This window comes from Suillus plorans (assembly GCF_016647745.1).
Source record: "Suillus plorans strain S12 chromosome Unknown HD556scaffold_16, whole genome shotgun sequence".
NCBI classification, from domain to species: Eukaryota; Fungi; Basidiomycota; class Agaricomycetes; order Boletales; family Suillaceae; genus Suillus; species Suillus plorans.
In genome coordinates, this window is record NW_024537400.1 from 452,152 (window position 1) to 478,845 (window position 26,694).

Sequence of the window (26,694 nt, forward strand, 5' to 3'; positions counted from 1 at the left end):
ATTTTCACCCCATCACCACATTCCGTTGATGACGCTCATGAACGTAATACATAGTTACACATCAATTCAAGCCATTCCAATTTAGTCGACGGCCTGTACACCATCGTATGCTGGCAGGCGCTTACACGCAGCTGGCCAGTCAATAGTGCCCTGCACCAGGTCCGTGACAACTGCAATTACGTTGTCGATGGGGCCGATGAGCTGGTCTGTTGTGTCGCGCTCACTACATGGAGAAGGTAAAGTCAGTCAAACGTGTCACAAGAAAGAAGCCGACCGTCGGCCGCGGACCGCCACAGACGTACCGGAGAGTCATCGTCCGGTTCTGGACAGCTGTTTGTGGTCGAATTAGAGTTTGCAGGGTCAGCGGAGCTCATGAAAAAAAAATGCTCACAGGCAAAGTCCAGTGTGACACCAAATGGTGTCCCCAATTCGTCGTTGCGGGCGTAGCGTTTGCCAATCGAGGTATTAGAATCATCTACACGAGAAAAGATACCAGCTTTCCGTAATTTGGTGGCTGGAGCCCGCAGTTAACATTGAGGGTGCTTGTACAAAAACAGATGTTTTGACGCACAAACTTCCTGGACGAGGGGACTGAATTCTTCTTTGGCACTTAAAGGGACGATGAGAACTTTCGTGGGAGCGACCACAGGCGGCAGTGACAGGACCTTCGGGCATCCTGAAGTAAGCCCCGGGCCACCTAATCAAATAATTGACCAATATACTCACCCCACGTTCTATATCCTGCTCTCTGCACCAGAAACTATGTTCAAGCAAAGTATAAAGAATGCGACCGAAGCCAAATGAAGGCTCGATGACATTTGGTGTGAATTCGCGAACTGCAAGAAATAGTAAAAGGTTAAATCGGGCGAACCCATGGCACAAAAGGCAAGCGCACTCGATTGCTTAAACGTCTTGCGTTCGATCGCTAGCAGATCGGGGGTGATGGTGAACTCCTTCCCTTCGGCCGAAATTGTTGCTTGGCTGTACAAAGAGCCCAATTGAATCTATGAAGGTGAGGGATAGAAGTTGATACGGACCCTTGGGCAAGTTGACCCTTAAGCTTGGTAAGCTGGGATTCATCCATTTCACCGACGACCTTTTGCAGGAGGCCAGCATCGCGCCCGTAAGTCTTGCCAACGACCTTTTTGTTGAACTCTGGTACCTCCCTTTCGGTCACTATCGGCTCCTTCAGCGCTTGTCTGACAACAAGCGGCTGGCCAGTCCTTGCCGAGTGCACTGACAGGTCATAGGCAGCTCGATCCGCACAACCAACGCACTCGGTCCACCCTGTCGCGTTCTCTATCTCTGCATCCCAACAATCCGCAGCATAGTGTGCCATCTCGTTCGCCATGTGCTGGCGGAACCGCAGGCGTTTGGGGTTGATACCAATCTTAATAAGGAAAAGATGGATGCGGACAAGGAAGTAGCCAAGTGTCTCATTTGCTACAATGCCCTTGTCTACAGCTTCGCCGATAGTCATCTGGGTCACTTGAGTACTGCCACTGACTTGCACATGTCGATCGAGGAGGCTGAGCACGGTATCGCGCACTTCGCGGAATTTTTCGTGGCTCTTATCCTCGGGATCAACAAAGTGTTCGATTTCACCCATGGTGAACTCTCGAACCCGAAGCAAGCCAGCGCGGGGAGAGATTTCGTTTCTGAAGGAACGACCAATTTGAGCGGATGCGAACGGCACACGACCGTTATTGAATTCGAGAAGGCGAGAGAAGTTGAGGAAGTGGCCTTGAGCGGTTTCTGGCCGGAGGTAACTTGGACAACGTGTTTCAAGATCCCTGATACACGGACGGAGAGTGGACTTACCCAGGATGTTGACCTGTGGGACCGATACTGCTAGCAAACATCAGATTGAATTGCTGAGGTTCGCCAACCTCGTTGTCAGTATCAGGGTTACGAATATCATATCTTCGGCAGAGCTCGCCGATTTCAGGACCAGAATAGTTATCTAGCTGTTGCCAGAGTTATGAAGAAGCATCGCACGAGAGATTAATGACGCACCTGGGCAAGGATACTCTCAAACTCTTTCACAAGCTCATCTGCAAGCTGAACTGCAACAGTCTTCGCTTTTTTCTTCCTCTTTTTGTCCTTCTCATCATCTTTCGGCTGGGCAGCCAACCCACGAGCTTCTCGATCGCCAGCAAGACGCGCTTCTAGGACGCTTTTGACGAGGTGATCTGCACGGAGGACATCGCCGGTCTTGGTGTCCTTGACCATCCAGTCTGCAAACCTAGCGACGTGGCCAGATGTCTCAAAGACGGGAGCAGGGGTCATGATAGTGGTATCGAGTTCTAGCATATGATCCTCAATGATAAAATGCTTTCTCCATTCCGCCATGATGTTGGCTTGTAATGACGAGCCTGGTGGACCATAGTCGTAGAGGCCAGCAACACCTGTGAATGCAGGTTGTCAATATCACGGTTGTAGATCACAATAATAATGTGTCGCATACCGCCATAGATTTCAAAAGCTGGTGCATAGAAAAATCTGCGATTCAGCAGAGCATCCAGACGGGATTTGTCGAACGGATGGACTGATCTATTGACGACCGACATATCAGAATGACTGTAACGCCTCGTTGATACGAACAGATGAAAGTTTCGAGGAGTTCGAGGATATGTGCAGATTGTAGTGGAGAAACCAATTGATCTGACTCGCATGCCGCTGGTCACGTTGATCGCCGAGTCAGATAATCTCCTGCCAGATCAGTCTCTTCTTCTCCGCCAATCACCTGTGTCCTAGCTGTCACTGGTCCAATGAAATATTTAACGCCTTAAGTTGGAAACGTTATGTAACGGGCTGACTCGGACTCTGAGCGCTGCGTGGCGCCAAATCCTTGAGGTTGCTATTGTTCTCTTTGTTGATGCGGAATGGTCATCTTGTTCGACTCAAAAGAACAGGTAAGATTATGCACGCTCTGGACGGTATTGGCTTGCTGATTATAAGGTCCTAGTACTACCTCAAAAAGGTCTTGGTTGCAGGCAGAGATATTTTCCCAGCTGTACGCGCCTAACGACCACCCCATCCCCCGCCGGATCTGTGTAAATTTTGTACTTAGTATTTGCATAAAATCTCGCCGAGTTTCCAACGTAAGTATTTTTGTCCATAGAGATGGCCTCTACTGGTGAGAAAGATATATTGTTTTTATATACCGTTGCATGACAATTACTTGCAGAACATGTCCAAATTTTCGTCGCTAAAAGCAAATATTATGATAAAAAGTGATGCTACAGGCCCCGTAATCACATTTACGTAATCCACCCTGAAGGAACAAACCACCGGGTTACCCGATGCCGATGCCGCTTCTCATTTTTGTTTTACTCCTCCCACTGCGCAGTGCGGGTGTACTGACAGGTTCTCATGTCCTTCAATTACCAGGGCGCTCATATTCACAATCCAAGTTCTTCGGACGCACTAGGACCGTCTAATACCTGGTCTTTGTTTGGGAATGCGTTGTTGGCCATAGCCCTCTTCAGATGCTGGCACATCCTAATCTTCTTTGGTGCTTGGTCGACTGCTATCTGCGTGATCAACTATAAGGGCCATGGCTTACTAGCATTGCAGCCAACTCTTATCACCGTGTATGTCTCACTCCTCATACTCGGAGATGCCAAGGTCATTTACAGCTCTTGTCTAGATTTGGTACTATCCTTGGTTTTGTCATTTCCTACAGGACTACTTCCAGTTTCGAACGTTACAATGAGGGACGAAGGCTTTGGTCACAGATTGTGCTTGGAAGCCGTACCTTCGCTCGCACCGTGTGGTTACACGTACCAGGTACACACTGGCCTCGTGGCTATCTTCGATGATGGTTGATCTCCCGCTTATAGACAACGCGTATCCGAGTGCTCAGGCACTCACAGACCAGCAGAATGAGGAATACAAATCGAAGACTCTGATCGAGAAGAAAACCGTCGTGAACCTGCTCGAAGCATTTGCCGTCGCCGTTAAGCATTATTTGCGTGGCGAAGACGGCATCTACTATGAGGATCTGTATTACTTGGTTAAATTCCTTCCTAAGTATCCGTTTCCGCCGACAATCCCTTCCTCCGTCGATCTCGATCGGACAAGTATCACAAGTGATGGTGTTCCTGCATCACCACATTCGGGGCACTTCCATGGATCACTCACGAGGAGAACACCGGCTCCGGGTCAACTTCCGCTTCCGGCTACCGCTCCTACACCTTCGCTCCGGGATGCGACTTTTGCGACGGAAAAGATACTTCACACCGACGGGCGTCCCCAAAGGGGCGTAAAATTTTCTACGGCCCCCGTTGACCTATTCCCTGCTATGAATCCTCCCAAGTACTCGCTGCTAGATTTCTTCCCATTCTCGTTACTGGTCCGGATGCTGACTAAGGATGGGCTGCGTAAGAACGGGGATGTTGTGAAAGGAAGAAGGGCGGCGAAACGGAGAGCCATGATGGGCAGTCAACATTTGTCCAACATTCCTCTAGAAATCTCGTTGTATTTGGTTGGTGTTTTCCGTAACGTTCTGTGTTTCAAGATCTGAATCTGGTACCTTAGGGTTCTTACGTCTCTGCCCTGCAATCTCGCAAGGTTGTCGATGCACCAACTACCAGTCCGTTCACCGCTGTCCCCAAATGTACAGACTTCTTATTATTGAACCCGCAGCTGTTTTACTCGCTACAATTACCCAGCTTGTAGATGCTCTAACTGGTCTGGAAAGGATCCTCACTACCCCAATACCATTTTCGTAAGCCCTGACATCATGGCTCTCGCGGGGAACTCATTTTAGCATAGATATTCCATTCATTTGTGGCTAGTAACTGTTGTGTATTGTTTGGCTTTGGTACGGAGGATCTGTCCTCTCCCATGCAGCCATTGACGACCTCCACAATTATAGCCATTCCAGGTCTGGTTAACGTTGAAATGGGTCACGATCCCTGCCACTGTTCTCGCGGTAAGTCCTGATAGGATCATTGCCATCACATCACACGCCTGTCCGGAGTCGCATCTCCCTATCGTTCAATGCTTATCTTATAAAATAGAGTTTTATCTTCTTTGGCTTCCTTGTTGCCGGTGAAGAGATCGAAAGTGCGTGATGTAATTTCATTACTTTGCATCATCCGACACAACGTACCTTCCCAGATCCCTTTGGTAAGTTCTGTTCCATGATAACGGGGCCCGTGTCCGGCATACTCAATATCGATGCGCTTAATCCACCCAGGATATGACAAAAATGATCTGGTACGCGCTGTCCGGTCAATCGCTGCCTCGGACATGCTCAGGTAATTTGATATTGACAAACTTTAATTTCAGAACATGGATCACTTCGTACACAACATAATACGTAAGAACGCTTGCACTCGCGCAGGACCGCCACTGACATCCCCATGCAGGCAAGGAACTTCTCGCTATCATGGCGATGCCTGCACCTGACCCTAGTGTGTGGGCGTTCTCCGAGGAGAACGACCTCCTTTTTGCAAGCTTGGATACAGAGGAACGCGTGTCACCCTCGGAGTGGGTGCAACGGGGTGTGCCAAAGATGCGAAATGCGCTTAGAGTGCAATGATTTGGGCATCTCGTGGCTTGTGAAAAGGGGGTACGTATGCGTACGTCCTAGGCTTCCATACATGCGGCTCCTGCATTGCTTGCTTTTGTGCCTCGCCTATGTGCCTTTCTCTTTGCTGTGTTTAATGTCGTCGAACCGTTCATAGATTTTCATTGGACATTAATATTCCAACAGAAATGATTTATTTCAAGACTTGCCGCATCTGCTGTTCCTGCTGCTCCGCATCTGCTGTTGTGCTTGATGCTATTCGCTCTTTGTTCGTCCGATCTAGCACCACTGCCATCACGCTGGATCACTTGGATTGAGGGTTTTGTGCTGTGTCGTGCGAATGAGAAGTTTTGCAAAGGTTTGGAGTGCTGTAACATGGCTCAAGCTGCCCGTATCTCACAATTGCGCTATCTAGTCTAGCCTGATAGAAGTTTCTTGCGGTGACGAACAAGGATAGCTTTTTTAGTAATAGTAGCAATGAGCGCTCCGTCAATGCAGTGTCTTAGTGCTGTTATAATGCAATTGATAGGGGATTCCTCCATTTCAATTGTTCTAGACTTCTAGAGCTCTTTCAGAACATGCGTATCTAACTCGCCGCCGCCGATTACATCGCCTATCTTCGAGATAGCTGTATATCGAGTTCAACTGCAAGTCACAAGATAACGTTTGTCCAGGTCAGGACAAGGTTTGTGAATTGCATATTGGAAGTGCGGGAGAAGAGTGAACTTGTGGTATTACATGCAACAATGATTCAGAAATCTGATGTATGTATATGGGTGTTTCGAAGTTCTACTCGTAGGGAGGTTGCCGCGTTGAACTCGGTGTAAGTAGAACTATAGATATATATGCCCAGACCATCAATTAGGCCATTGCTGGGTATGAAATACACAGCAGCATGACGCAGTGGAAGCGTGCAGGGCTCATAACCCTGAGGTCACTGGATCGAAACCAGTTGCTGCTAAAGATATATTTGTGTTTTTGTTATGTTTTAGTTGGGCGTTGTTGTGGTTTGTTAGCATTCAAAGCTGCCGACAAACAAGGCACAACCACATGATTCCCATTGTAGTCCAGAAAACTTTGTCCAGCTCTTATTTTACATGGTTTCATCGTCTGTCGTGCATATCGTTTGCCGCATGCTAGATTTGGATAGCCTGGAGTCCGGCTGGGCTTTGGATCATGTGTCGTACAAGCCCATTAGGTCCTTATGCAATAAAGTTCCGCGGTCGCTATTTTGGTGTGGGTCGGAAGGAATGCCGATTCGAGCCAGATATGGATGACTACTACTTGTTGGCAGATCAACCCCAGGATATAGCTTATATAGACCTGTAACTCTGCAGAGAGGGATGACCGATTAAGGTACTTCAGCACTTTGTAAGGATTGTCGGCGGCGTCGTAGCCTTTGTTGCGCAGTAGCGAGCGCCCTGTCACTGGACCCTTTGGGAACAAATTTTTGGCGGACGTTGAAATTTCGTGGCACATATGCGAGACTATTGCGCCAATCTGTGAACATCGTGTTCCCTTGTCTCTGTTCTGTCATGAGCTTGTATTAGTTCTTGTAAATTCTATCATGTCTTGTACCTCGGATTCCAGCTCTCCATCACCAGCAAGTTCCCCAAATTCCGTGAGTCAATCGTCATTCCACGTTATGCTGTTTCCACGAGGCAAAACTCACTCATATCCTACCAGAATGATCACTCAAACCTGAGTCTACTTTCCCTCTCTGTTGCTGCCGCGAGTGCTTCGCCAATATCCGTATCAAAGTCTGTGGACATAGTTGTCCAACCATTGCATGGTACGATGATGTGGGATGTTGCGGTGCAAAGTACTTACCAATCTTTGTCACGGTAGTATCTGGGACCAACTTTGGTCCCAAGCACCGCCGCCTGTCGTCAACTGGCAAGACCAGAAGGAGACTGAGCGATGCGCGAGATGCAGCTACACGACCTTTGTAAGTTCTGCATTTAGCTTCCCCATATCCTATTCTTCTCCCCCACCTTATGTGCTGTCGCTGCCTTAATCCGAATTTCATCACAAATTTGGCATCTAGACCAGCGTCCCTGCAGAGCACGGCTTTATCCTCACTTGCCACCCTGTCTCTTTCCTCTTCGCCTCCGAGCAGTAATATCCATCACGGCACTTCCCTGAACGCGGTATCCCGAAGTGTCCTTGAAGCACAAGGACCTGATCACATTGCTGTGGTGCAGGGGTCTGATGCTGCACTACAAGGCGGGAGCTTTGACGACAATGAATTGTCGGCATCGCTTCCTATTCATAGCAGTCTGGGTACGAACGGCGGTGTCGCGAAGAACGGAAAGAAGCGCGGCACAATATTTACGTGCGAGAGCTGCTCGAAGGTAGCTTTTTCGTACCTTGAACTGTTCAAGTAGAAATTGACCACGAGCCTCAGGTCTACCGGCATCCTTCTTGTCTCATTAAACATCGGTGGGAACATACACCCCAGTGGCGCGAAGCCTCCAAGTTTGTACTTAGCAAACATCAGCAAGTCCAATTGTTGGAGGTCATTACCCCTGGCTTGACAGCTGACAAAGGTGCTAATAAAAATTTCCTAGGCTGCCGCCATATTGTCGCATCTTTCACCCTCGTCTACAACCGGGACATCACTTCCCGAAGATCGCTCCCTTTGGCCTACCTTTCTCTCTGGCGGCATAGTCCCGCCTCCCGCTCCCGGGAGCGCACACGAAGGATCTGGCACTTCGTCTCCTTCGAAACCGATATCCAGCTCTGTTCCGGCGACTTCCGCCCTCAGCAGCTCGGGCCGCGCAGGCTCAACCGGACCACGTCTCCACGACTACTCCATTCCCCAAGCCACCGGCCCAGGTGGCATCACACAGCTGCGTCCAGGCCTCCTGGGCGTACCTACCACCCCGAACTCGCGTGCGCCAAGCTCCCCAGTGCCAGTCCCTGCCGCTCCTACAGATGCCGACGCAAGGAACCTATTGGCTCTTGGCTCTGTTAGCGTGCACTCAGAGTCTTGGGGCTCGCCGACCTCATCCTCATTTTACGGCGTTTCGTCATTCCTGTCCGCATCTGCATCCCTTTCACGTTCGGGATGGTCCCACCCACGCTCGTCTGTGCGTTCGATGTCTGCTTCTTCTCATTCAAGCGACGACGGCGAGCTTGCCGAAGTTGATGATATCGCATCTGCGAATATGCACATCCACGGGCGGGTGAGCGGCACACGGTTCAGGTGGAAATCCGAGGAAGAGGATGCTGTGTTGTCATTCAGCGTGCCTGAGGAGGTTGAGGAGGAGGGTATTGGCTCGGGCATGGTGAAGAAGAAGTCTCAAGAACAGTGGGATGGTATGGAAATGGACATGGAGATGGATTGATTCCCTCCTGGTATAGGCTCGCAAGAAGCAAGCCCTCGATCGACCGCGCGCATCAAACAAACACGCAAACGAAGTATTTCATTTTCTTAGCCTCGTTTCTCACAACGACAACAGATGTCCACTCATCGTGTACTTATTAAACACACCGCATACCTCACGCTCACCTTTCTGGCATTGGGCTGTTTCATCTTTCCTGTTGCCTGTTGTGTTGTTGTCATCGTCGCTGTCTCATACTTCTGAGATTGCGCCACTCGATATTTTCGTTTTTGTTTTGTGACATATTAGTGAGGCATCTCTCCGGACTTTTTATTTCTTTGGTGTATGTATAGTTATTGAATGTAACACAATGTGGAATGAAACGTGGAATATTATTATCCTTGTACACGCATGATCCTGTAGGATCCTTTCGTCCTCGGGGAGAAGCCCAAGTAAGCGAAGGATCTTCATGTACACTGGCGATTCCGTGGAATCCATTTGGTCGCATCTCGTCTCGCCACCGAGGATGCGAGAAAAGCTCGCATATATAGGATGAGTACCTTTGAGCTAGAGCGGTGGCTTGACCCGTATGTATTATATCATACTGTATTCGCCTGTCGTTATGTTAATGATGCACGGGTGATCAGGAGCAAAACAACAAGGCCGCGATCGGGTGCTGAAGAGAGGACATTCCCCATCCAAAAGGACAAAGTGCGATCATCATCAGAGACGTGTGAAGGATAAATCCTCGATCGCATGGGAGGGATCACCTGGCGCGACCCACGCGACAAACTCCGGACTGAATTACATCAAAAAACGCAAGCAATAAGCCAAGTCCATTCCAGAACAATAGATACCACAATCAGGCGTACATAAATCGATAGGTTATAACTGTAAATAAACCATCCTCGTCCTGGATCCGATAGTCTGGGGAATCCATCATTTCTGCTTTCCAGAAGCAGCCTTGGTCGCAGCGCGCTCTGCAACGTGGAGTGAGGCAACGAGATCCTTCCCTAGTCTCACGACAATCAAACTAGGGACAACGATCCATAATCTACACCGAAAAGACCCATTATGACCTGTCAAACTAATAAAAAACGAACACACGTACCCGTTGGGTATGATCCAGTATATGATTAGATCGGACACGGTGTTGTGTCCGATGGCACAGAAGCCGCAATAGTACTCCTGTGCCCAGTATAAAACTGTTTTAGACAACGTCATGCTCGCTGTCACAAACCCGATGAGGGGGGCAGGGGACCAGCCCGAGATATGTGCCAAGTACACGTATGCGAGACTCATGAATGTCTCGACGATATTGAGGAAAGCTAAAGGAGGGGAGTTGGTGAGTCGGAGTAATTAAGCACCAAAGGCACGCACATTGTGCGTTTGTGAACCCATTATTCTCCTCTAGAGCTTTAATACCATAAACCTGGTGAAGGCCGTCGATGACAGGACGTAATTTGTTAGGGAAGTGCACTCACATAATCAATATTCTGGTAAATTTCGTACGGTTTCCAGATCCAGTGGAGGTCTCCTCCAAGCATGGATCGTGGACTTGCATGATCCCGTTAACATGAGAGCATGAGACAAAGGTAAGGATACCTACCGCATGAAACAGTATCCCGCGTCCCAGAGGACGACAGGCGCAGTGAGGACAAACCAAAAGGTAATCCAAGCATGCGTTTTTACCGCCATTTTTGCAGAATCTGAGTGTACGTGGTGGTATATGAGAAGGTCTAAACTTGCAAGCTGTGGCCACGTCACCCGTCGGTATGTACTGACCGTGCGAACTTTTTTTTGTAGATGTTTGTGTGGGAGGGAGCTCTCCGTCGGACTGTTGACGATGATTGCCATGCACATGGGCAGGCAAAGGCTTCACTCTACGCGGTGCAGGTGAAGGTTCATAATCAACGTCAACGTCTGTCTCTGTCTGGTCCTCCGATCCATCTGATAGTCGTGTTCGTTTACGACGCGGGCGACGACGGTTGTCGTCGCTTACGTTTTCCCATCGAGAAGAATGTGCTGCAGAAAATACAGGCGTAATCATCAGGAATTTGCGGAATGGTGAGGGAAGCTGTAAGGGATGCTGGAATTTGAAGGTGTATGAAAGGGAAGATGAACTCTTGTCTTTTGGAGTTTCTCGGCAGCGCACCTTCGAAACGTGTTAGTGATCGCCACTCGGTTGCAGGCTGTTTTTGTCCATGAGGCGCTCATCGAGACAAGTGCAACTTTCATTCTCTGCGATCATCTCTGCGAAAATAGATTGTGTAAGTCCCTTTCTTTTGTCTGTTGTCTACGACGACCTTCGATTCTCATTTACCCTGACCATGGTAGCAGTGGAGCGATTTATTTGTGAAAGCCCAAGAAATCCTCACACTACCGGGCAAATATTGAGCACGTTGTTAGCGAGATAGGGGGGCGTCTGCCGCACACATCAGGTATCAGGGTTCATTTCAGTGCTTGCAGTCTTACTACGGGATCCCAGAATCATATCAGTGCAGCTGCTAGCGGGCTTCCCGCCGGAAGTGTGACATTATTTTGGAGGACTCTACAGCATTGCATTCTCGTGACCATTCGCACTCATGGAGCAGATCGGACACATGCCTCTCAGATATTAGTTTTGCCAATTGCCGGTCCACCGTGACATCCTCGAAATTATCGCAACCCCGGCTCACAAGTTCGACTTTCATACCAACTTCATCCTCTCATCGATGGTGTCAATGTATGACTCATTCCATAATGCAATATGCACTAGTCTCTACTATTCCGATGAACGGCCTTCGGCAGTATGTATGCCCAGGGCAACACACTATCGTCGCGTCGCACATGGCTCGTCGTGGCTCAGGCGCGGGGAGCGGCAGGCTGCCCTGTGTTCATGACAGTACCTCCTGAGGTCTCGCTTTTGATGTCTACATCTTATGGAAGTACTAATCAGATATCACACACGATACACGCTCGATACTCCTCGATGCCCAGCTTCGCTAATACTTATTTCGTCCTATTCCACTTCAGCAAGCACTGACGTTATTTTGGTGCTGCACAAGGATTATATTCATGCATAAAGATAGTATGCTGTGCATGGGGATACTTGGGCTGCTGCATATCTCATGATTGTTAACATTATGCTTACCCTGGTTTGAAGTTGATGTTCCGTGGATCTCTGTTCGGGGCGTGGCATCATGATTTTAAAACGCCAGTACGAAGTCACAAGCGTCTCGTTTGCATCCCGCCGTGTAGATAAAACATCTAGAGAGAGAGGATGGATGGATTTGGTGCATAGTTGATGCCTTGGAATATAGAATCATCTTATGTATAATCTACTGGGCGGAGCATCAGCCGCATGCAGATTCTAGGGGTAGCATCAAAATCGTGGGATGAATACCCAAACAAACCAATGAAATCTTGAAAAACGAGCGGTAGTCAAGCAAAGTCGTTGAAAACAGATCGAGATACAGGAACAACAAAAAGCACCTGCCAAGTTGATATCATGAGGCGACAGGCTGTGTGGAGGAAACAATACGAAGAGGCGATGAGGGATGCACCAGAGAGTAAGGCAATAGTTGTCCCAACAACCATAGTCATAGCAATCTTCTTGAGCAGGGCGTTGTATTGCCGCCGGTGTCTGGGGGAGACGTGGCCGTGACATCAAGTGTGGCTACGCTGCAGAATCCAACTGAGCTGTGGTTGATGGCTGACTAGTCTGAGCATCAGCGGTGCTCTCAGGGTGACGTGCAAGCCAGAGCCTCTGTAGGGTTCGGTCATGTATACAGGAGAACGAGGAACACCTAGTAGACTGCTCGCTTGTTTTTTTTCTTCCGGCGGAAACTGTTACGGGCCTCGGTCATGTGTGACACCGAACAGACTGCGCCTGAGGTGTCGTTGCGTAATAAGCTCTCTTGCTATCTAGAAGCGCCGATGAGCGATCAAGATGTTCCAGAAGCGGATAATGGAAAGGGGACACCGGGGACGATAAGAGGAACCAGATGGTGCCAAAAATGATATGGATGATTATCATCAACACTGCACTTGCATGACAAAACACGAGGTTTACCTCGAAAAAGTTATCGTATGGGGACTACCAACCAGTTCCCCTGTCTTCTTGTCCCAAATGCAGATTGTGTTCGAGTTGTCCGACGGTGAATATGCAAGAGTAGACACACCATTCTGCTTAGACACCGCCTCCGCTTCTCCACTTTCTGCTCTTTGTGGTTCCGCTGGGAAACCACTAGAGTAACCATATTTGGTCGTAACCCATCCAAGCATCTTGCGTCATCTTTCAGTCCGTGTTCCGTTTCATCACTTCTCCCGCATGCAATCGTCTTGCCGTCCGGAGAAAGCACTAGTGCACACCTTCCCCCCTTGCTTTTCCGTGATTCCTGACAAGAGGTCATGTGTTGGAGTTCCACTTGCGCATCGTGTCGTCGTCGAAACCATTCACGATGTAGATGTTGTCGTGTAAGAAAACAAAGTCTTGCCACGTCCTTCGAATTGGTGCTTCGAAATCAGATTTTTGGGGTTGAGCTTCTCTAGAACTTAAGACTTCACAATGATCGGGATCGCGAGGATTCAGGATTTTCATAGCTCGTTACTGTAAGGTGTTGTCTGACACGGTTCATGATCAAATACGAGGGACGAAAGTTGACCAGAACTCACCGGTTTGTCTGCTGCCTTTAGATGGTAGCAAGCCCGCAACGGGAGCATGACTTGGATGAAATCCTCGAGGTAGCGTTAATCGGTCATTCAAGTCATATGTTCACATACTGGTACGATGCTCGGACAGCTCGGACTCAATTGTTACATGCAGAAACATTGGGATGGGATGAACATCAAAGCTGAGCGCTACTTGAAATGTGTGCTTTTCTATTATGTAAATATAATGGCATGACATTTGCAACATCTTACCCTTCGACATTTCTCAGCGCCTCTTCCACAATCACTTCCGGGAATTCATACTGTATCCAGTGCGAGGTATTTGGAACAATCACTGCTCTGACATCCTTGAATTTCGCAACAGTCTCCAGCTTCGAAGCACCATTAGATCGCGGATCCGCGATCAAAACCGTCAACGCGGCAGCCGAAGGCCTGTCTGCGAACAAATGCGAGAACGACCATGGTACGTTGCCCTGTAGCCATTCAAACTATTAGTATCGCTGATTCAGGAGTGTTACTCGCAGACACTGACATCCATATGATCATCGTAGTTGGTTGCTCTGGCGATCTGGGTCCCCAACGATCTCCAAATGGCATCCTCTCTCATCCATAGAAGATTCGATGCCATATAATCTTCTACTGTGGGGTTAGGTTTGACTCGGACATCGTTATAAACCTTGGCCCTCCGAACCGTCATCTGGTCTGCAGTCAACTCCACAGATGAATCGACGAGAACTACTGAGGTAGGCCTGGTCCTGGGCAGGTACTTGAGAAGCGATAATACCACGGCCCCACCCATTGAGTGGCCAATGACTATGTCATACTCAGCAGCCTGAAGGTAGGGCAAGAGGTCGTCAGCCAATGTCTGGACTCGAAAGTCGACTCCAGGCATCCTGAGAGCATGTCCAAGAAGGTTAGGAGCAACGACCAAGTATCCTATGATATTATCACACGTCGATAAGCGCTGTAAAAATACAAACGCGGAAGATCCACCTTTGGCTGCAAGCATCGATGCAACATGGTGGAACGTGTGCGAAGACGAATTTAACCCATGTATAAGGAGTGCTCTCTTGCTTGCAATAGGGGATCCCCACTGACTTGCAGACGGGACTGTCGCCGATGCGTAGCCCATGGTGTTATGAATAACTTTAAGGTACTCAGAAGTTCCCATGCTTCAAGCGTCGACTTGTGTTTAATAATCAGCTGCAGTGTACAGGAATGGAATTTGAGCTTATAATGGACGCCGCTCGTTGAAGTGAAATCTTCTTCCGCAATGACTTCACAGCGGCATCGTGCAACGCTTAGGTATTACACCATCAGCCATGATACCAAAGCGAAAGCAAAAATATAACTTACTATCATGACGTGCCGCTTGGGCTGCACAATTTCCAACGGAGTACTACTGACAGGACAAACCTCCACTCTAAGGCGCGCAGGTGAGTCATGTGGCTGAGTTCTGGTTACACAGCGACCTGCTCATACTCACGGAATTAGTTAAGCAAAGCAAGCTACCGCAGCAATCGTCATTTGGTGTATCTATATTGCAAGCATGATTTGCGGCCAAACATGCATTCACAAACATAGGTGCTGTCAAACCAACAACAACGGCGAGGAGGGAGAAACGCATTTTCTGTACGAGGTGATATGGAAGTCTTTTGAAGGGGATATCTCTAAGGATGGGGGAACCCTGTAGGACGATGGCCAGCTTTTATATGCTGCATATACTACGTGCAGGATTCTGATCGATTTGGCAGAATTGTTATTGCTGTTAGGCGGCACAAATTTCGGTAGAACTTGCTGCAGGAGCGTGTTCGATTGATTACGACCATTGTACCAGGTGACCTGCTGGCAAGCATCGACAATTCTCTTCTTTGTAACCCCAGAACGCTCGTTCTTATCCCCGGTCTCCTCTCATTCATCGCTTCATCATTTGAACCTGCAATAACCCTGCCAGTGGCGCGACAAAGTTAAGAAGTTCAAGTTGCTGCTCATTCTTGATGATACTCTCGATACGTACTCTGTCGATATCTCATGCCATTTTTCTCACTTACTCGTTGCTCCCCAAATCGTGTAGTACCTGCAATTCGCCTACTAATATCATCAGTAGGCTGGCGACCCTGCAACTGCCGCATAGTGAGGAAGTTGATACACATTCTTATTCTCGGCATGCGCTTCGACGAAGATACCTGGAATATATAGTAGCTATATATGGTCACAACTCGCTCTACACCCACAACAATTCCATGGCATACCCCGATGACCCTATACTTCCTCGGAGACAAGGAACAGCGTTGACGAAAGTAGTGAGCACCAAGAAGCAAAGACAACAGAAAGAGTACTAGTAAGTAATAGTGAGTCTGCAGGTATGTCAACACAGTACTGAATACTGTCCGTTCTTCTTTGAACCTCATTCAATATTTGACCGTTATTTGAATCAGTTTCACTTAGGGTTATATACATAATCAATACCCTCATCCCATCCAACGCTCGCTCGGTGAGGAGAACCACTTTCAAACTCTCACCGAGTCCCACACCACACTACCTTTTGATGTCAATCACTGCGCAGTGCGCAGTGCGGCACTGGGCAGTAATATTAATCCTCTCTATCTTTATCTTTGTCACCCTCTTTTGTCACTCTCATCATAATACGCGCTCCCGTATGACCTTGGACTTCGACTGCATACCAGAGAACAACATGTTTGTCACGAATCACGTTCGGCAACGAAGTGGTGTCTCGTTGGCTCCATCACACAGAGAGAGATCCACGCGCTAGTCTACAAGGCTAACGTTAGACGAACAGATTCAAGAGTGTCTGTGCAGTGCGTTCAATCTTCGTACGGCCTCCCAATATTAATCATCAAGCAATGATCGCTCGTTCCGACAGTCTCTCAAACTCCAGCTTAGTGGACCACGAGCAAGACTGGGCACGCTCGATCATTTTCAGATAAGTTCAGACATCCACATTAACTGCTCGAGCAGTACGAAAATTTGTCCACAAATTACTATACTGATTGTCTCCGAACTAGGTATTGCACCTTTAAGCATGATACCAAAGCGAAAGCAGAAACATCACTGTTGCGACGGCCTGCTCGGGCTGTCAGCTCGATTTTCAAACTGCACGTGGATCATACGTCCATTCTGAGGCGCCGCACACTGGTAAGTCATATGGTTGAATCCTGGTTGCACGGCGACCTGCTCATACTCACGCAAAATTCACAATTCATGTCAATGCAGAAATCTGCATCATTCGACATTTTGGCAGCTGTCACCTCCATCCTTAGGCGTGCAGATGAGTCATGTGGCTGAATCCTGGTTGTACAACAACCTGCTCATACTCACAGGATCATCGAGACAAACCAAGCCTTTGCAGCAATAGTCAAAGTCTGGTACTTGACAAGGTTGCCACTTGGTGTTACGTGCACTGACAAACACAGATGCTGTCAAAGCAATAACAACAGCAAGGAAGGGTAATCACATTTTTGTGCGAGATAATATGGAACCTTCTGAGGGGTTCCTTGAATGATATCTCTGAGGATGGGGAACACTGTAGGACGATGAGTAACTCTTATATGCTGCATACACTTATGGACACGATTCTGATCAATTGTTATCGCTGTCAGATAGCACAAATTTCGGCAGAACCTGCAGGAGCGTATTCATTTGATTACGACCATTGTAGCATAACCTACCGGGAGACACATCAACAACTCTCTTCTCCATAACCACAGAACGCCAGCTACAAAGTTGACAAGTTGATGCTCATTCTCGTCGATACTTCTGACATGTACTCGGTCGATATCTCATGCCGTTTTTCTCACTTACTCGCTGCTCCCTTGTATGGTGGATTTTTGGTTACACTTCTACTTGCCGCGAAGCCGCACAGATTCTCAATGTCCGACAATCAGTGCAATTATTTTTATATATACCAGGTATTGTTGTTCGTAAGTGCATTTAGGTTTAGTTGCCAAATTCAATCATGCCAGCACCACTTTGCAGCGGCGCAGGAGTCCCCGCCATTACGATAAAATTAAGGTTGCAAGAGCTGGTAGCGAAAATGACATAAACGTACGGATCTTCCTCCGCTGACGTGGGAGCCGAGGAATGGAATGGCACGATAATTCCGGGAAGGTAAACTTTCTTACGGGCCATCGCCTTGCTCTTCGCCGATATTCCTCAGCGCCTCTTCAACGATCACTTCCGGGAATTCATAATGTATCCAGTGCGAGACATTCGGAACGATCACTGCTCTGACCTCCTTGAATTTTGCAACAGCCTCCAGCTTCGAAGCACCATTAGCCTGAGATTGCGGATCTGCGATCAGAATCGTCAATGTGGCAGCAGCAGGCCTGTCTGCGAACAAATGCGAGAACGACCATGGCATGTTACCCTGTAGCAATGCAAAGTATCAGTATCGTTGATTCCGAGTCAGGAGTGTTACTCGCAAACACTGACATCCATGTGATCATCGTAGTTGGTCGCTCTACCGATCTGGATCCCCAACGATCTCCAAATGGCATCCTCTCTTGTCCATAGAGGGTTCGATGCCATGTAATCTTCTACTGTGGGGTTAGGTTTGGCTCGGACATCGTTAGGTACCTTGGCTCTCCGAACTACTGCCATTTGCTCCGCACTTAACTCCACGGATGTATCGATGAGAACTACTGAGACGGGCCTGGTTCTCGGCAGGTACTTGAGAAGCGATAGTACTACGAGTCCGCCTATTGAGTGGCCGATGACTATATCATATTCAGCAGCCTGAAGATAAGGCAAGAGGTCGTCAGCCAATGTCTGGGCTCGAAAGTCAACTCCAGGCATCCTGAGAGCATGTCCAAGGAGGTTAGGAGCAACGACCAAGTATCCTATGATATTATCATGCATTGATAAGCGCTGTAAAAATACTTAAGCGAAGAAGACCCACCTTTGGCCGCAAGCATCGATGCAACACGGTGGAACGTGTGCGAAGACGAGTTTCCACCATGTATGAGGAGTGCTCTCTTGCTTGCAATAGGGGATCCCCACTGACTTGCAGATGGAACAGAGGCCATGGTGATGGTATGAATAACTATAAGGTACTCAAAAGTTCCCATGCTTTAATGGTGTTTAATAATCAGTGCACAGGAATAGAAATTGAGCTTATGCTGCTCCGACAAGGCCATGAAACTACACGGTCGAAATAAAGACATACCACGGATAAGAATACAAACTCTAGATTCCGCAACCGAGATCGGACGGTAAACGGACCGTCTCGCGCATTACAAAGGAAGACTCGAACGTTTGTTTTCGATCCGGTGTTCCGTGGTAGGCAACTTGCAAGGTGGGACTACTGATTTCGACTAAACACATTGGATGCCCCCTGGACTGTCGCGTTGCTGTTGTAAATTGGATGAGACGGGTGCCACCTGCGTGGACTCACTTCTAGAGTCTCGGTTCTTTATCGCTTGGAGATCTATGCCACGTGTCGAGCGGACGGTATCCTTGTCTTTTGATAGACTTGCCATGACCACTGATATTGGGTTCTGTTACAGTAATCACTGGCATTGCACTCCGCTTTTTCTCTTGCTGTCGTCCACGGGGTCCCAGAGCCGAGGCGGTCCCAGGCTCGCTGCGGCCAACGCAGCGCTTAAATGTTGAATTCGTGACTACAAGACAAAGTTAGCACGGAAGATAATTCATTTAAAGAGAGTGGAGGGTTTAATAAAATAGCTCATGGTCCATATTGATGTCGTCATGGTACGCATAGGGGCACCGCGTATTTTTGTCGTGTCCTCGTGTGCTGCATCAATGTTCATTAATATCGTCAATCAGTGCCTCAGGCCAACGATATCAGATGACACAGCTACTGGTTGCGGTCACTGGTTTTGTGGTGGCTGCAGTGCCCGTGTTTGGCGCATGAAATCACCTGACAGGGGCGCAGCTTTTCGTCAAAGTCTGACTAGCTGTACCTTGAACTGCGCCGCAGATCCTTCCTTGGTCCTACAATCTCGGAGTTCTGATGATCCATGAGCTTAATTTGCCCGTGACCGGAGGCAGCGCGTCATCCTAAGTGGTTGATTTTGAATATCGAAAGCTGATCGTTTCTCATGCAAATTTAAGTTGGGACAGAGGTGCCTTAGAATCAGCGGGAGTGATGAGAATCGGCATTGATCAAATTTGATGCAATATCTGGGAAGGTTACAAGCTATCTGTAGACCGCCGTTGTACAATCGCTAGGTTAATACGACTTCTCGTACAACCGCGGTACAAGAGCGTCCGTCCCTGTCGCCTACCGCCTAAGAGTACACAGATTACTCCGTAGTAACCCACACCACAATTAGCCCGCCCTTTTCTATGGATAACGCAAAATGTCCAGATCGATTAATAGTACTGCAAAACGAGACCAAGACTTTAAGATGAGTTTCTGTAAGACTAGATTCATGGGAGAGACAACGATAAGTGAGTGGGAGGCGAACGATACGAATCATATGATGAGCTAACTCACAGATTGAATACGGGAAAAACAAAGGAGAGTGATGAATTGGGTAGATGTATACAAGGTCTTGCCCGTTCATCACTGTGGTATTGAGTGTTTACCAGTCTGGAGGACTCTGTCGGGCAAGATGATGATGATCCACCTCCCGTTTCCAGTCTGCAGTTTGCGCGGGAGCCCGCTTCCAGTCTGGAGGGGTAGGCTTTGGGTGGATGGGGTAAATGAACGCACATAGAAGATGAGGATCACAGATTACATACCAATGGATTTCTTGCTACCAAACCAGTTTCCACCGGCTGTGCGAAGGAGAGATTAGCACGCGAATAATGAATTTCTCATACAACGAGATAGACTAACCATGGGTGTAGCCAACACGGTACAAGCGGAGGCGAGGGCAAACAAGAGTGCTGAGAGCTTCATGAGAGCTTGAATAAAGTTCGGGGGGCGGATATGATCAGTATTCTGTAAAAAGTGATGGTTTATTTATGCAGCTTAAATGGGATTTCGGGTCCAGAGACAATGACTGAAAGTTCACATGCCATGAGTAGCTCCGTGCCTGACAGTGCTATCAAACTTGGTCAATTATTCAATCCCGGGTCCCAGGATCACGCGCCGTGCCACCTAAGCAAATTCATACGCGTGGCAGGCTGTGGCAGAAGTTCACAAGCTCAAGGTAAGTCTATGGTCTTGGAGGTAAACCGAACTTTGCTCAGAGCCCTCTTAGCTAATTCTACCGCGGCAGGAACAATCCTTGTATGTACCTGGTTAACGATATCGCCTATTGCTCCCTTGCCCTTTCCCAACCCACCTTCGAAGCTCTTCCATGCTCACTCCACCTGTTTCCAACAGACTCAAATTTCACATATGAAGTTGCCTGGTTGCTTCTCTCGTTGCCTTTAACTCTCGTGCCTTACAAGCCAAGTACTGGGTACTTCGAGGCGCTTTTTTCACGCCACCATCACGATCACGACGAGGATTCCTCGTGGTGAGGCTGAAAGCCATGAGTTGGACGCAAACCGCCTAAAGTTTCTTGCGCGCGGACCGTGCTGCACAGCGACTGCGTCAATACCAAAAGGCTAGAACTTCACTATGCCGATCTGCACAGCTGGCAGTACAAGCATGCACTGCCACTGCAATACGCGCGCGCCCACGCATGCCCGAATTCACAGCTCTAGCTCTTCGTATTCCCCGTTGCTTCATTTCATGCTGTTCAAGTTGGCATAATCACCGCCGCCCTCTGCAGACCAGGTCCCACACCCCGGGATAGCCGGCGAGTCAAACCTGTGGCGTGATACAATTAAGCCTGCAGGAACCCAGGATCCAGGTACATACCACAATATTAAGTAGAACAGCACTTCAAGGAACTGATATCTCGCTTAGATTTTAGATGGTCCATGCACATTATTACTCGCGCTTGGCGCTCTTTCCCTGGACCGGCTATTGTCACTGCTTACAACGTAGGGGGGAAACTCTCCATATATTAATATTCCAGACACGTATGAAATGTACATATGTCTGCCGGTCTCACTCCACCAAAATTGACCTTGTGTGCCTTGCTTAATGCCTGACGGAGCCGGATCTCAGTGAATCAAGTCCCATATGCATTATTCCCAGATTCGTGGATGGTCTATACAGTGTTCGCGTCGTTTCTCCGGGCACCGGTGTATTTGGAAGTCCGAATAGCATCATGATTGGGTACACGTTCATGAAGCCATTACCTTTGTGCCTGTTCAATGTACAGCGCGTTACTTGACTACATACGTGGATATGGTGCTGGTGCCCATGCATATCTGCTCTTTCTCTCAGGTTCATGGCCGGCGTAGGATAAGAACCTGTTATCGTTGATGATAATGATGCATGTCGTTATCCGGAAGATATATGAAGAAGTCAGTTTGTTTCTTCAGTCATCCCCTTCAATGATATGCATCACGTAACGCTCTGTTACTCTTTTGCAATGTCAGCTGTTTGATTCCATTCGTCTATATTCCACACCGCCATCTATTTGTTTTTATTTTTTTCTTTCCTTCCCTGACGTGATCAAATTGGCTTGGAGTTCTTGACTTTCTGCCTTATGACGAGATGATGAAACAAGTTTGAGAACGCACATAATTACTCTAACTATCTTGAGAACATACTTCATATGTGGAACCATTTCTACGTCACGCCCTCAAAGACACCGGGACACGTGAAGCAGCAAATTTCACATAACCCACCGTCATCATGACCCCCACTCCAAAAGCCATCAACAGTCTCATTGTTTCCCTCGAATTCGACTTGGCGTTGGCGTTGGCACCTCTCTCCGTAGCCTTTGTCTCGGCGGCAGCCCTAATCTGACCAATACTACGATGCGAGGCCTTTTTGTCGAATGTGTTGATGGGCGAGATGTTGCTGTCGTGTGCGGATTGTAGGCCCGGGAGGCCGTCGAAACTCTCGAGATTCTCAGCAGTCCACCACGCTTTGATCCCACGCGGGTCTTTTACGGGGGCCTCAGATTCATACGGGGGAGGGGATTGACGAGCTTCGCCATCACGATCAAAAATTTCCATCGAGTCACACCAACGCTCGAGGACCGTACGCTGGGTCTCGTATTTGTAAAATGGGACGCCGTAACCGCATGACTAGAAGACAGGAAGTTTGGTTTAATTGGCCATTACGTGGAAGAAATACAATAACAAACCGTTCCGACTCTCTGTACATCGATGACGATGATCGCGCGCGAGCCGGCTTTGCGGTCGGACAGGGGAATGAAGTCATTGTATTCTGGCGTGCCGAATTCGTATACGGTGCCTATGATGGGTCAGTGAGACCGGAGTTTGGGATTTGAAAATGAGAAAGGACGTAGGAATGGGTAGGATGCAGGATAGATAGAAAGAATATGCTTACCTTTTCCCCACAACCGGAGGATTCTAGGGGGTCCTTCGAACGCGTTGAAGAGAATCGTAATACGACCGTTTCCGGGCTGGCGCATGTGCGAAATCGTCTCGACACCTGGGAACCATACGGATCAGAATACGAGTCTTGGAGTAAAACCTTGCAGAATGTACGCCGACGCTGAACAACGAAGAAATCTCCTCAAGTAAGATAAGAAAGGTCACATACCACTGCCCGTAAGGTCCTCATACCAAACTCTGGTAGGACTCTCGACGTGAAAACAATTCGCAGTGCCCTTGGGAGAGACATTAACATGCCCATCTCCCTGCAGCGCAGCCGTAGCTACCCAAAACATCTGCTGCTTCAAGATCCATTCGATGAGCTTCAGCGGGATCTCGTCATAATAATTCGCCATGATAATCGAGGACTAGGCAAAGAGTGGAGTGGCCGATGGTTGTATCAGATGATAAACGGAATGATGAGCGGGCAGGGATTTTCCCCAGGTTTTAAACACGTGCCCCGGCCTGTTCGGAAAACGCGCGCCACGCTCACTGGAACTTACACGAGAAGCGCCCGTAATCATGATACCAATCATGATAAGAGTTTGACCTGTGTCAGACTAAAAACTGCCCGCATCATGGACGACGCAGGTAGGTCGCTGCGTGATGAACCTGGCCTTTTTGTTGTTTCAGGGACTCGGAGTGCGTCAGCATCGTCCTGCTCAGCGCCAACGATGTTGGAGAATGTGGAAGTCAATGGAGATACTCAGGATATAGAGATCGAACGAAGATACGACGGCAACCAGTCATACAAGTACGGAATTTGGATCTGATAATTTTGAGCAGTCCAAACTCCGGAGAGGTCCAGAGGTATGGCGCTGTTTGGCGTTTTGGTGTCCGGCATTCTCCATCCTCTTGCACAAACACGTCCACCTTCGAACTGAATCTTATCAACGTCTGAATACTAGCTAGGTTTGCGTAAAGTCGAAATGCGAAGACAGTCAGTGCACAAATCACATCCAAACTCAAAGGTTTAATCAGAATCACTGATCAATACTACGTACAGTGGCGCAAGGTTTTTACTCAGTGCGGGAAGAAGTTAGTGCAGGTTCAGCATTCGACTAGTCAGTCGCTTGTTGTAGTTTCTGCGATCCTAGTATCTTTTACCATATAAGCGCTCGGTGAGTCGAATAGTCGTGCTCGTGCCCGCTTTACTGTATACTTTTACTTGTACGTCGCTTCTCTTTGCTGCGGTTTCATCAGAAATGTTCGCATTTAAGCTCGAATCTACTCAAGGTGGCGTTCCCTCGTGTTTGTATGCAGCACTAACATGCTCTAAGTCAGGTCCTGGCGTGGGCATCCCCCCGCGCGCCACTGCCATATATGCAAAGGTCCGAAGGAACGACTGCTGTCCTTCAATTTGGTCCTGCTGAGGAAAATTCAGTTCAACTGCAATCCAACTCTGGCAGGTAGAGCATGTCACAACAGAAGACAGGCAATCTCCACTCACATTCAACCGCGCTGCTTTTTGTGAGGCGAGGATCATAGCAAAGAAGCACTGCGTTTCATGCACAGTAACGCGTTTCATGATCAAAGGACATCTATCGCGGCTATATCTGTAATATTCTCACACGCGTTTCTTCTGCTCATCAAGAACTGTACCTGAAATCCACTAGAACCTGATGGTATGGGGCACGCAGTAGGCATGAAGTTTTTACACATGTGTTCCGAATAAACTGAAGTCGTACGACAATTCCCAGGTTATATGAATGACCTGAGGAGTCGCACCTGATCGGCAAGATAGATCAGGCTGGCCTCGCCGCATCCAATGATTTTTTGAAATGCGTTTCATATCGTGAAAGTTGAAACACTAAGGTCTGCGTTGGTATGAAGGGAGAACTAAACACGGTCACGTTGTAGGCAAAGTTCCGAGAAAAAGGTGTGCCGTTTCCCACTAGTATTCATTATTGGAGCCAATGTATGAATTTAAGGCCAGCCGAAGAGAAACGGGGATTGGAGGCAGATTCGATATGTCTCCCTAATTGCAGTCGCCGGTAATTTAGCACCTTTTCGGATGTTCGTCGTGTCACCTCGGCAGGAACATGCAGCACGTTGGCATCTTGTCTTGGAAGCAAACCTGACACGGGCTTGGCAAAGGTGTCACGGACGAAGCCATATCTTCGGGTCTCCGCCGGCGATCTCTGATACCAAAAGGCTTTTCGATCAGGACCGAAACGGACCTGCCTGAAATCCGCTGGGACCTAAGGGCATAGAGACGGAAGACACACATCCTCATCCAGAATTTGAAAACTGTGCTCGTTTGAAGATTCTCAGATGGTGTGGATTGCCTCAGGCACCTGATCAGCAAGATAGATCAACTTGTACTGGTACGCGGCACTGATCCCCCGTGTTTTCTGATGAGCATACCTCGTGTCATATTAGCAGGCAGATGGCACATCGACAGGTATGAAATAATCTGACAGACGTAGAAGTTGCGTCTGGTGAGTTGTTACAGGCAGTGGGGGCAACACGGATAAAGCTATGCCGCCGCATTCTCAGGACATTGCCAGCGCTCTCTATTATTGCAAGTTCTTTTTTGCTGCTCCACACTTTTCACACCTGGGATAAGGTACGCAATACATCCGTCGTCTACCGCGATCTAACTAGGGTACAGTATCTGCGCTTCAGTTCCCTAAGGATGAATGGCAGTCTAACGTGTCGATTGATGCTGACGGTCGTGCACAGCCTTCGGTCCTTGGTCTATCATTTGCTGTTAATCCAAATGAATTCACTTACCTTGCCATCCCTGCTAGGTGACGTGGTGCCCTGCGATGCGTGGCTGTAGAACCCCGTCGTGAAAGATGATTTTCACATTCGCCCATCATATGAAGTGGGACACGTTTGTTCGGAAACGACATATGTTGGATTGGTGTGCATTCAACAACTAGCCTAGCAGCGGACAAATTTTCATGCTAATGACCGTCTTTTCTGGACGCCCACCGTGGTCGAAGATGAAGAACAACCATCTAAAATTCTCCATTTATATCGATATTGATACCCGTGTTTGACGACACTAGGGTTTTGTCAATCTTTGCACGAACTTGGTCGCCGAGTGTGGTCCTTCTGCCAAATCCGCTGTGACGTGACGAAGTTATTTTGTTGCGCAAGTTTCCTTGCTTTGCGATGAACTACCTGTCGTTTTTCTGATTCTCGTTCTCTGTATCACAGAGAATGCAAACACGAAACTACCTCATCAGGATACACTGTAGAATCGCAGAGAATGTACTCGAGCTACCTGACATGTTTCACCTTGTGGGAGCCACACATCGCTTGTTTCAGGCAGTACAGTTTCAAAGGGTTGGCTGAAAATTCAGTCAACGATATTACCACTTTCCTTTTCATAAAGCTGGATCTCCTACCCAATTCTGTGCTGTCAGCGAGGCTTCCCATAGGGATTTGCGGCCTGTATGCATACTTTGCGAATGTCCACAAGGGTCCCAGGCAAGTAAGCATGATTGATGTTCTACTTATATTAATAGATATGATATTACGACCCTCGGACCCAGAGAGGTCGATAATTTATATCAGGTCTTCGCCGCCTTGTCGAGTGAACGAGTGAAAGATGGCGAAGAGTGGACTTTTGATCTGATTAAACTGTGCGTCTTTTAGCTAATACGCATTTGGATCTATGGCTGGCCGGTCTGGCCCATGGTGCTTTGTTTACCCCAAACGCAGATACTTCATACGCTCATATCATGTACTCCTTCCATTCAATATCGCTTCTATTCATTTCTCAACTAGCAGTGTTCTACGTATTCTTCGATCAACAACAGCACTAAT

At 48.2% G+C, this 26,694-nt stretch overlaps 8 protein-coding genes and 1 non-coding gene across 9 annotated transcripts; 4 read left to right on the forward strand and 5 right to left on the reverse strand.

The window, feature by feature from the left end:
* Positions 1 to 81: 81 nt before the first annotated feature.
* HD556DRAFT_1233418 (uncharacterized protein) lies at positions 82 to 2,675 on the reverse strand (the record flags this gene model as incomplete). Its single annotated transcript, XM_041297590.1, has 10 exons — positions 82 to 223; positions 303 to 330; positions 392 to 514; positions 572 to 665; positions 727 to 836; positions 896 to 981; positions 1,038 to 1,769; positions 1,822 to 1,967; positions 2,017 to 2,408; positions 2,468 to 2,675. 10 exons carry the CDS (start codon positions 2,673 to 2,675, stop codon positions 82 to 84), a joined length of 2,061 nt encoding a protein of 686 aa, XP_041162545.1.
* A 700-nt stretch (positions 2,676 to 3,375) lies between these two features.
* HD556DRAFT_1440995 (Bestrophin, RFP-TM, chloride channel-domain-containing protein) lies at positions 3,376 to 5,551 on the forward strand (the record flags this gene model as incomplete). The annotated part of the gene is made up of 12 exons (XM_041306202.1): positions 3,376 to 3,596; positions 3,653 to 3,792; positions 3,846 to 4,489; positions 4,543 to 4,597; positions 4,651 to 4,732; positions 4,780 to 4,828; positions 4,883 to 4,939; positions 5,028 to 5,073; positions 5,128 to 5,136; positions 5,207 to 5,226; positions 5,299 to 5,329; positions 5,379 to 5,551. 12 exons carry the CDS (start codon positions 3,376 to 3,378, stop codon positions 5,549 to 5,551), a joined length of 1,527 nt encoding a protein of 508 aa, XP_041162546.1.
* Positions 5,552 to 6,428: 877 nt separating this feature from the next.
* HD556DRAFT_t48 lies at positions 6,429 to 6,500 on the forward strand. The gene has a single exon. It is a non-coding gene; the product is annotated as a tRNA-Met (tRNA).
* A 459-nt stretch (positions 6,501 to 6,959) lies between these two features.
* Positions 6,960 to 9,257, forward strand: HD556DRAFT_1356786 (uncharacterized protein). Its single transcript, XM_041302502.1, has 6 exons — positions 6,960 to 7,160; positions 7,226 to 7,331; positions 7,388 to 7,487; positions 7,587 to 7,893; positions 7,947 to 8,057; positions 8,110 to 9,257. Exons 1-6 carry the CDS (start codon positions 7,107 to 7,109, stop codon positions 8,887 to 8,889), a joined length of 1,458 nt encoding a protein of 485 aa, XP_041162547.1. The 5' UTR covers positions 6,960 to 7,106; the 3' UTR covers positions 8,890 to 9,257.
* A 547-nt stretch (positions 9,258 to 9,804) lies between these two features.
* HD556DRAFT_1233516 (uncharacterized protein) lies at positions 9,805 to 10,563 on the reverse strand (the record flags this gene model as incomplete). Its single annotated transcript, XM_041297600.1, has 5 exons — positions 9,805 to 9,919; positions 9,977 to 10,193; positions 10,246 to 10,297; positions 10,350 to 10,422; positions 10,475 to 10,563. The coding sequence occupies 5 exons, from the start codon at positions 10,561 to 10,563 to the stop codon at positions 9,805 to 9,807; spliced, it is 546 nt and encodes a 181-aa protein (XP_041162548.1).
* A 3,203-nt stretch (positions 10,564 to 13,766) lies between these two features.
* Positions 13,767 to 14,650, reverse strand: HD556DRAFT_1440998 (Alpha/Beta hydrolase protein; the record flags this gene model as incomplete). Its single annotated transcript, XM_041306203.1, has 2 exons — positions 13,767 to 13,991; positions 14,051 to 14,650. 2 exons carry the CDS (start codon positions 14,648 to 14,650, stop codon positions 13,767 to 13,769), a joined length of 825 nt encoding a protein of 274 aa, XP_041162549.1.
* A 1,085-nt stretch (positions 14,651 to 15,735) lies between these two features.
* HD556DRAFT_1356831 (uncharacterized protein) lies at positions 15,736 to 16,370 on the forward strand. The gene is made up of 2 exons (XM_041302503.1): positions 15,736 to 15,859; positions 15,957 to 16,370. Exon 2 carries the CDS (start codon positions 16,067 to 16,069, stop codon positions 16,289 to 16,291), a length of 225 nt encoding a protein of 74 aa, XP_041162550.1. The 5' UTR covers positions 15,736 to 15,859; positions 15,957 to 16,066; the 3' UTR covers positions 16,292 to 16,370.
* A 1,286-nt stretch (positions 16,371 to 17,656) lies between these two features.
* Positions 17,657 to 18,563, reverse strand: HD556DRAFT_1306584 (Alpha/Beta hydrolase protein; the record flags this gene model as incomplete). Its single annotated transcript, XM_041299930.1, has 3 exons — positions 17,657 to 17,905; positions 17,971 to 18,377; positions 18,437 to 18,563. 3 exons carry the CDS (start codon positions 18,561 to 18,563, stop codon positions 17,657 to 17,659), a joined length of 783 nt encoding a protein of 260 aa, XP_041162551.1.
* A 3,419-nt stretch (positions 18,564 to 21,982) lies between these two features.
* On the reverse strand, positions 21,983 to 23,731 carry HD556DRAFT_1356859 (uncharacterized protein). The gene is made up of 4 exons (XM_041302504.1): positions 23,084 to 23,731; positions 22,868 to 22,972; positions 22,662 to 22,771; positions 21,983 to 22,602 (listed from the first exon to the last, which is right to left on the reverse strand). Exons 1-4 carry the CDS (start codon positions 23,268 to 23,270, stop codon positions 22,144 to 22,146), a joined length of 861 nt encoding a protein of 286 aa, XP_041162552.1. The 5' UTR covers positions 23,271 to 23,731; the 3' UTR covers positions 21,983 to 22,143.
* Between the last annotated feature and the right edge of the window lie 2,963 nt (positions 23,732 to 26,694).

Bases quoted from the DNA above. Each gene is read 5' to 3' on its own strand.
- HD556DRAFT_1356831 (XM_041302503.1), top strand. From the start codon at position 16,067: ATGTCAATCACTGCGCAGTGCGCAGTGCGGCACTGGGCAGTAATATTA.
- HD556DRAFT_1356859 (XM_041302504.1), bottom strand. From the start codon at position 23,270: ATGGCGAATTATTATGACGAGATCCCGCTGAAGCTCATCGAATGGATC. The intron at 22,973-23,083 runs GTATGTGACCTT...TATGGTTCCCAG, and splicing joins TGAGGACCTTACGGGCAGTG to GTGTCGAGACGATTTCGCAC. The intron at 22,603-22,661 runs GTTTGTTATTGT...CCTGTCTTCTAG, and splicing joins ATGTACAGAGAGTCGGAACG to TCATGCGGTTACGGCGTCCC.
- HD556DRAFT_1356786 (XM_041302502.1), top strand. From the start codon at position 7,107: ATGTCTTGTACCTCGGATTCCAGCTCTCCATCACCAGCAAGTTCCCCA. The intron at 7,894-7,946 runs GTAGCTTTTTCG...CACGAGCCTCAG, and splicing joins CGTGCGAGAGCTGCTCGAAG to GTCTACCGGCATCCTTCTTG. The intron at 8,058-8,109 runs GTCATTACCCCT...AAAATTTCCTAG, and splicing joins AGCAAGTCCAATTGTTGGAG to GCTGCCGCCATATTGTCGCA.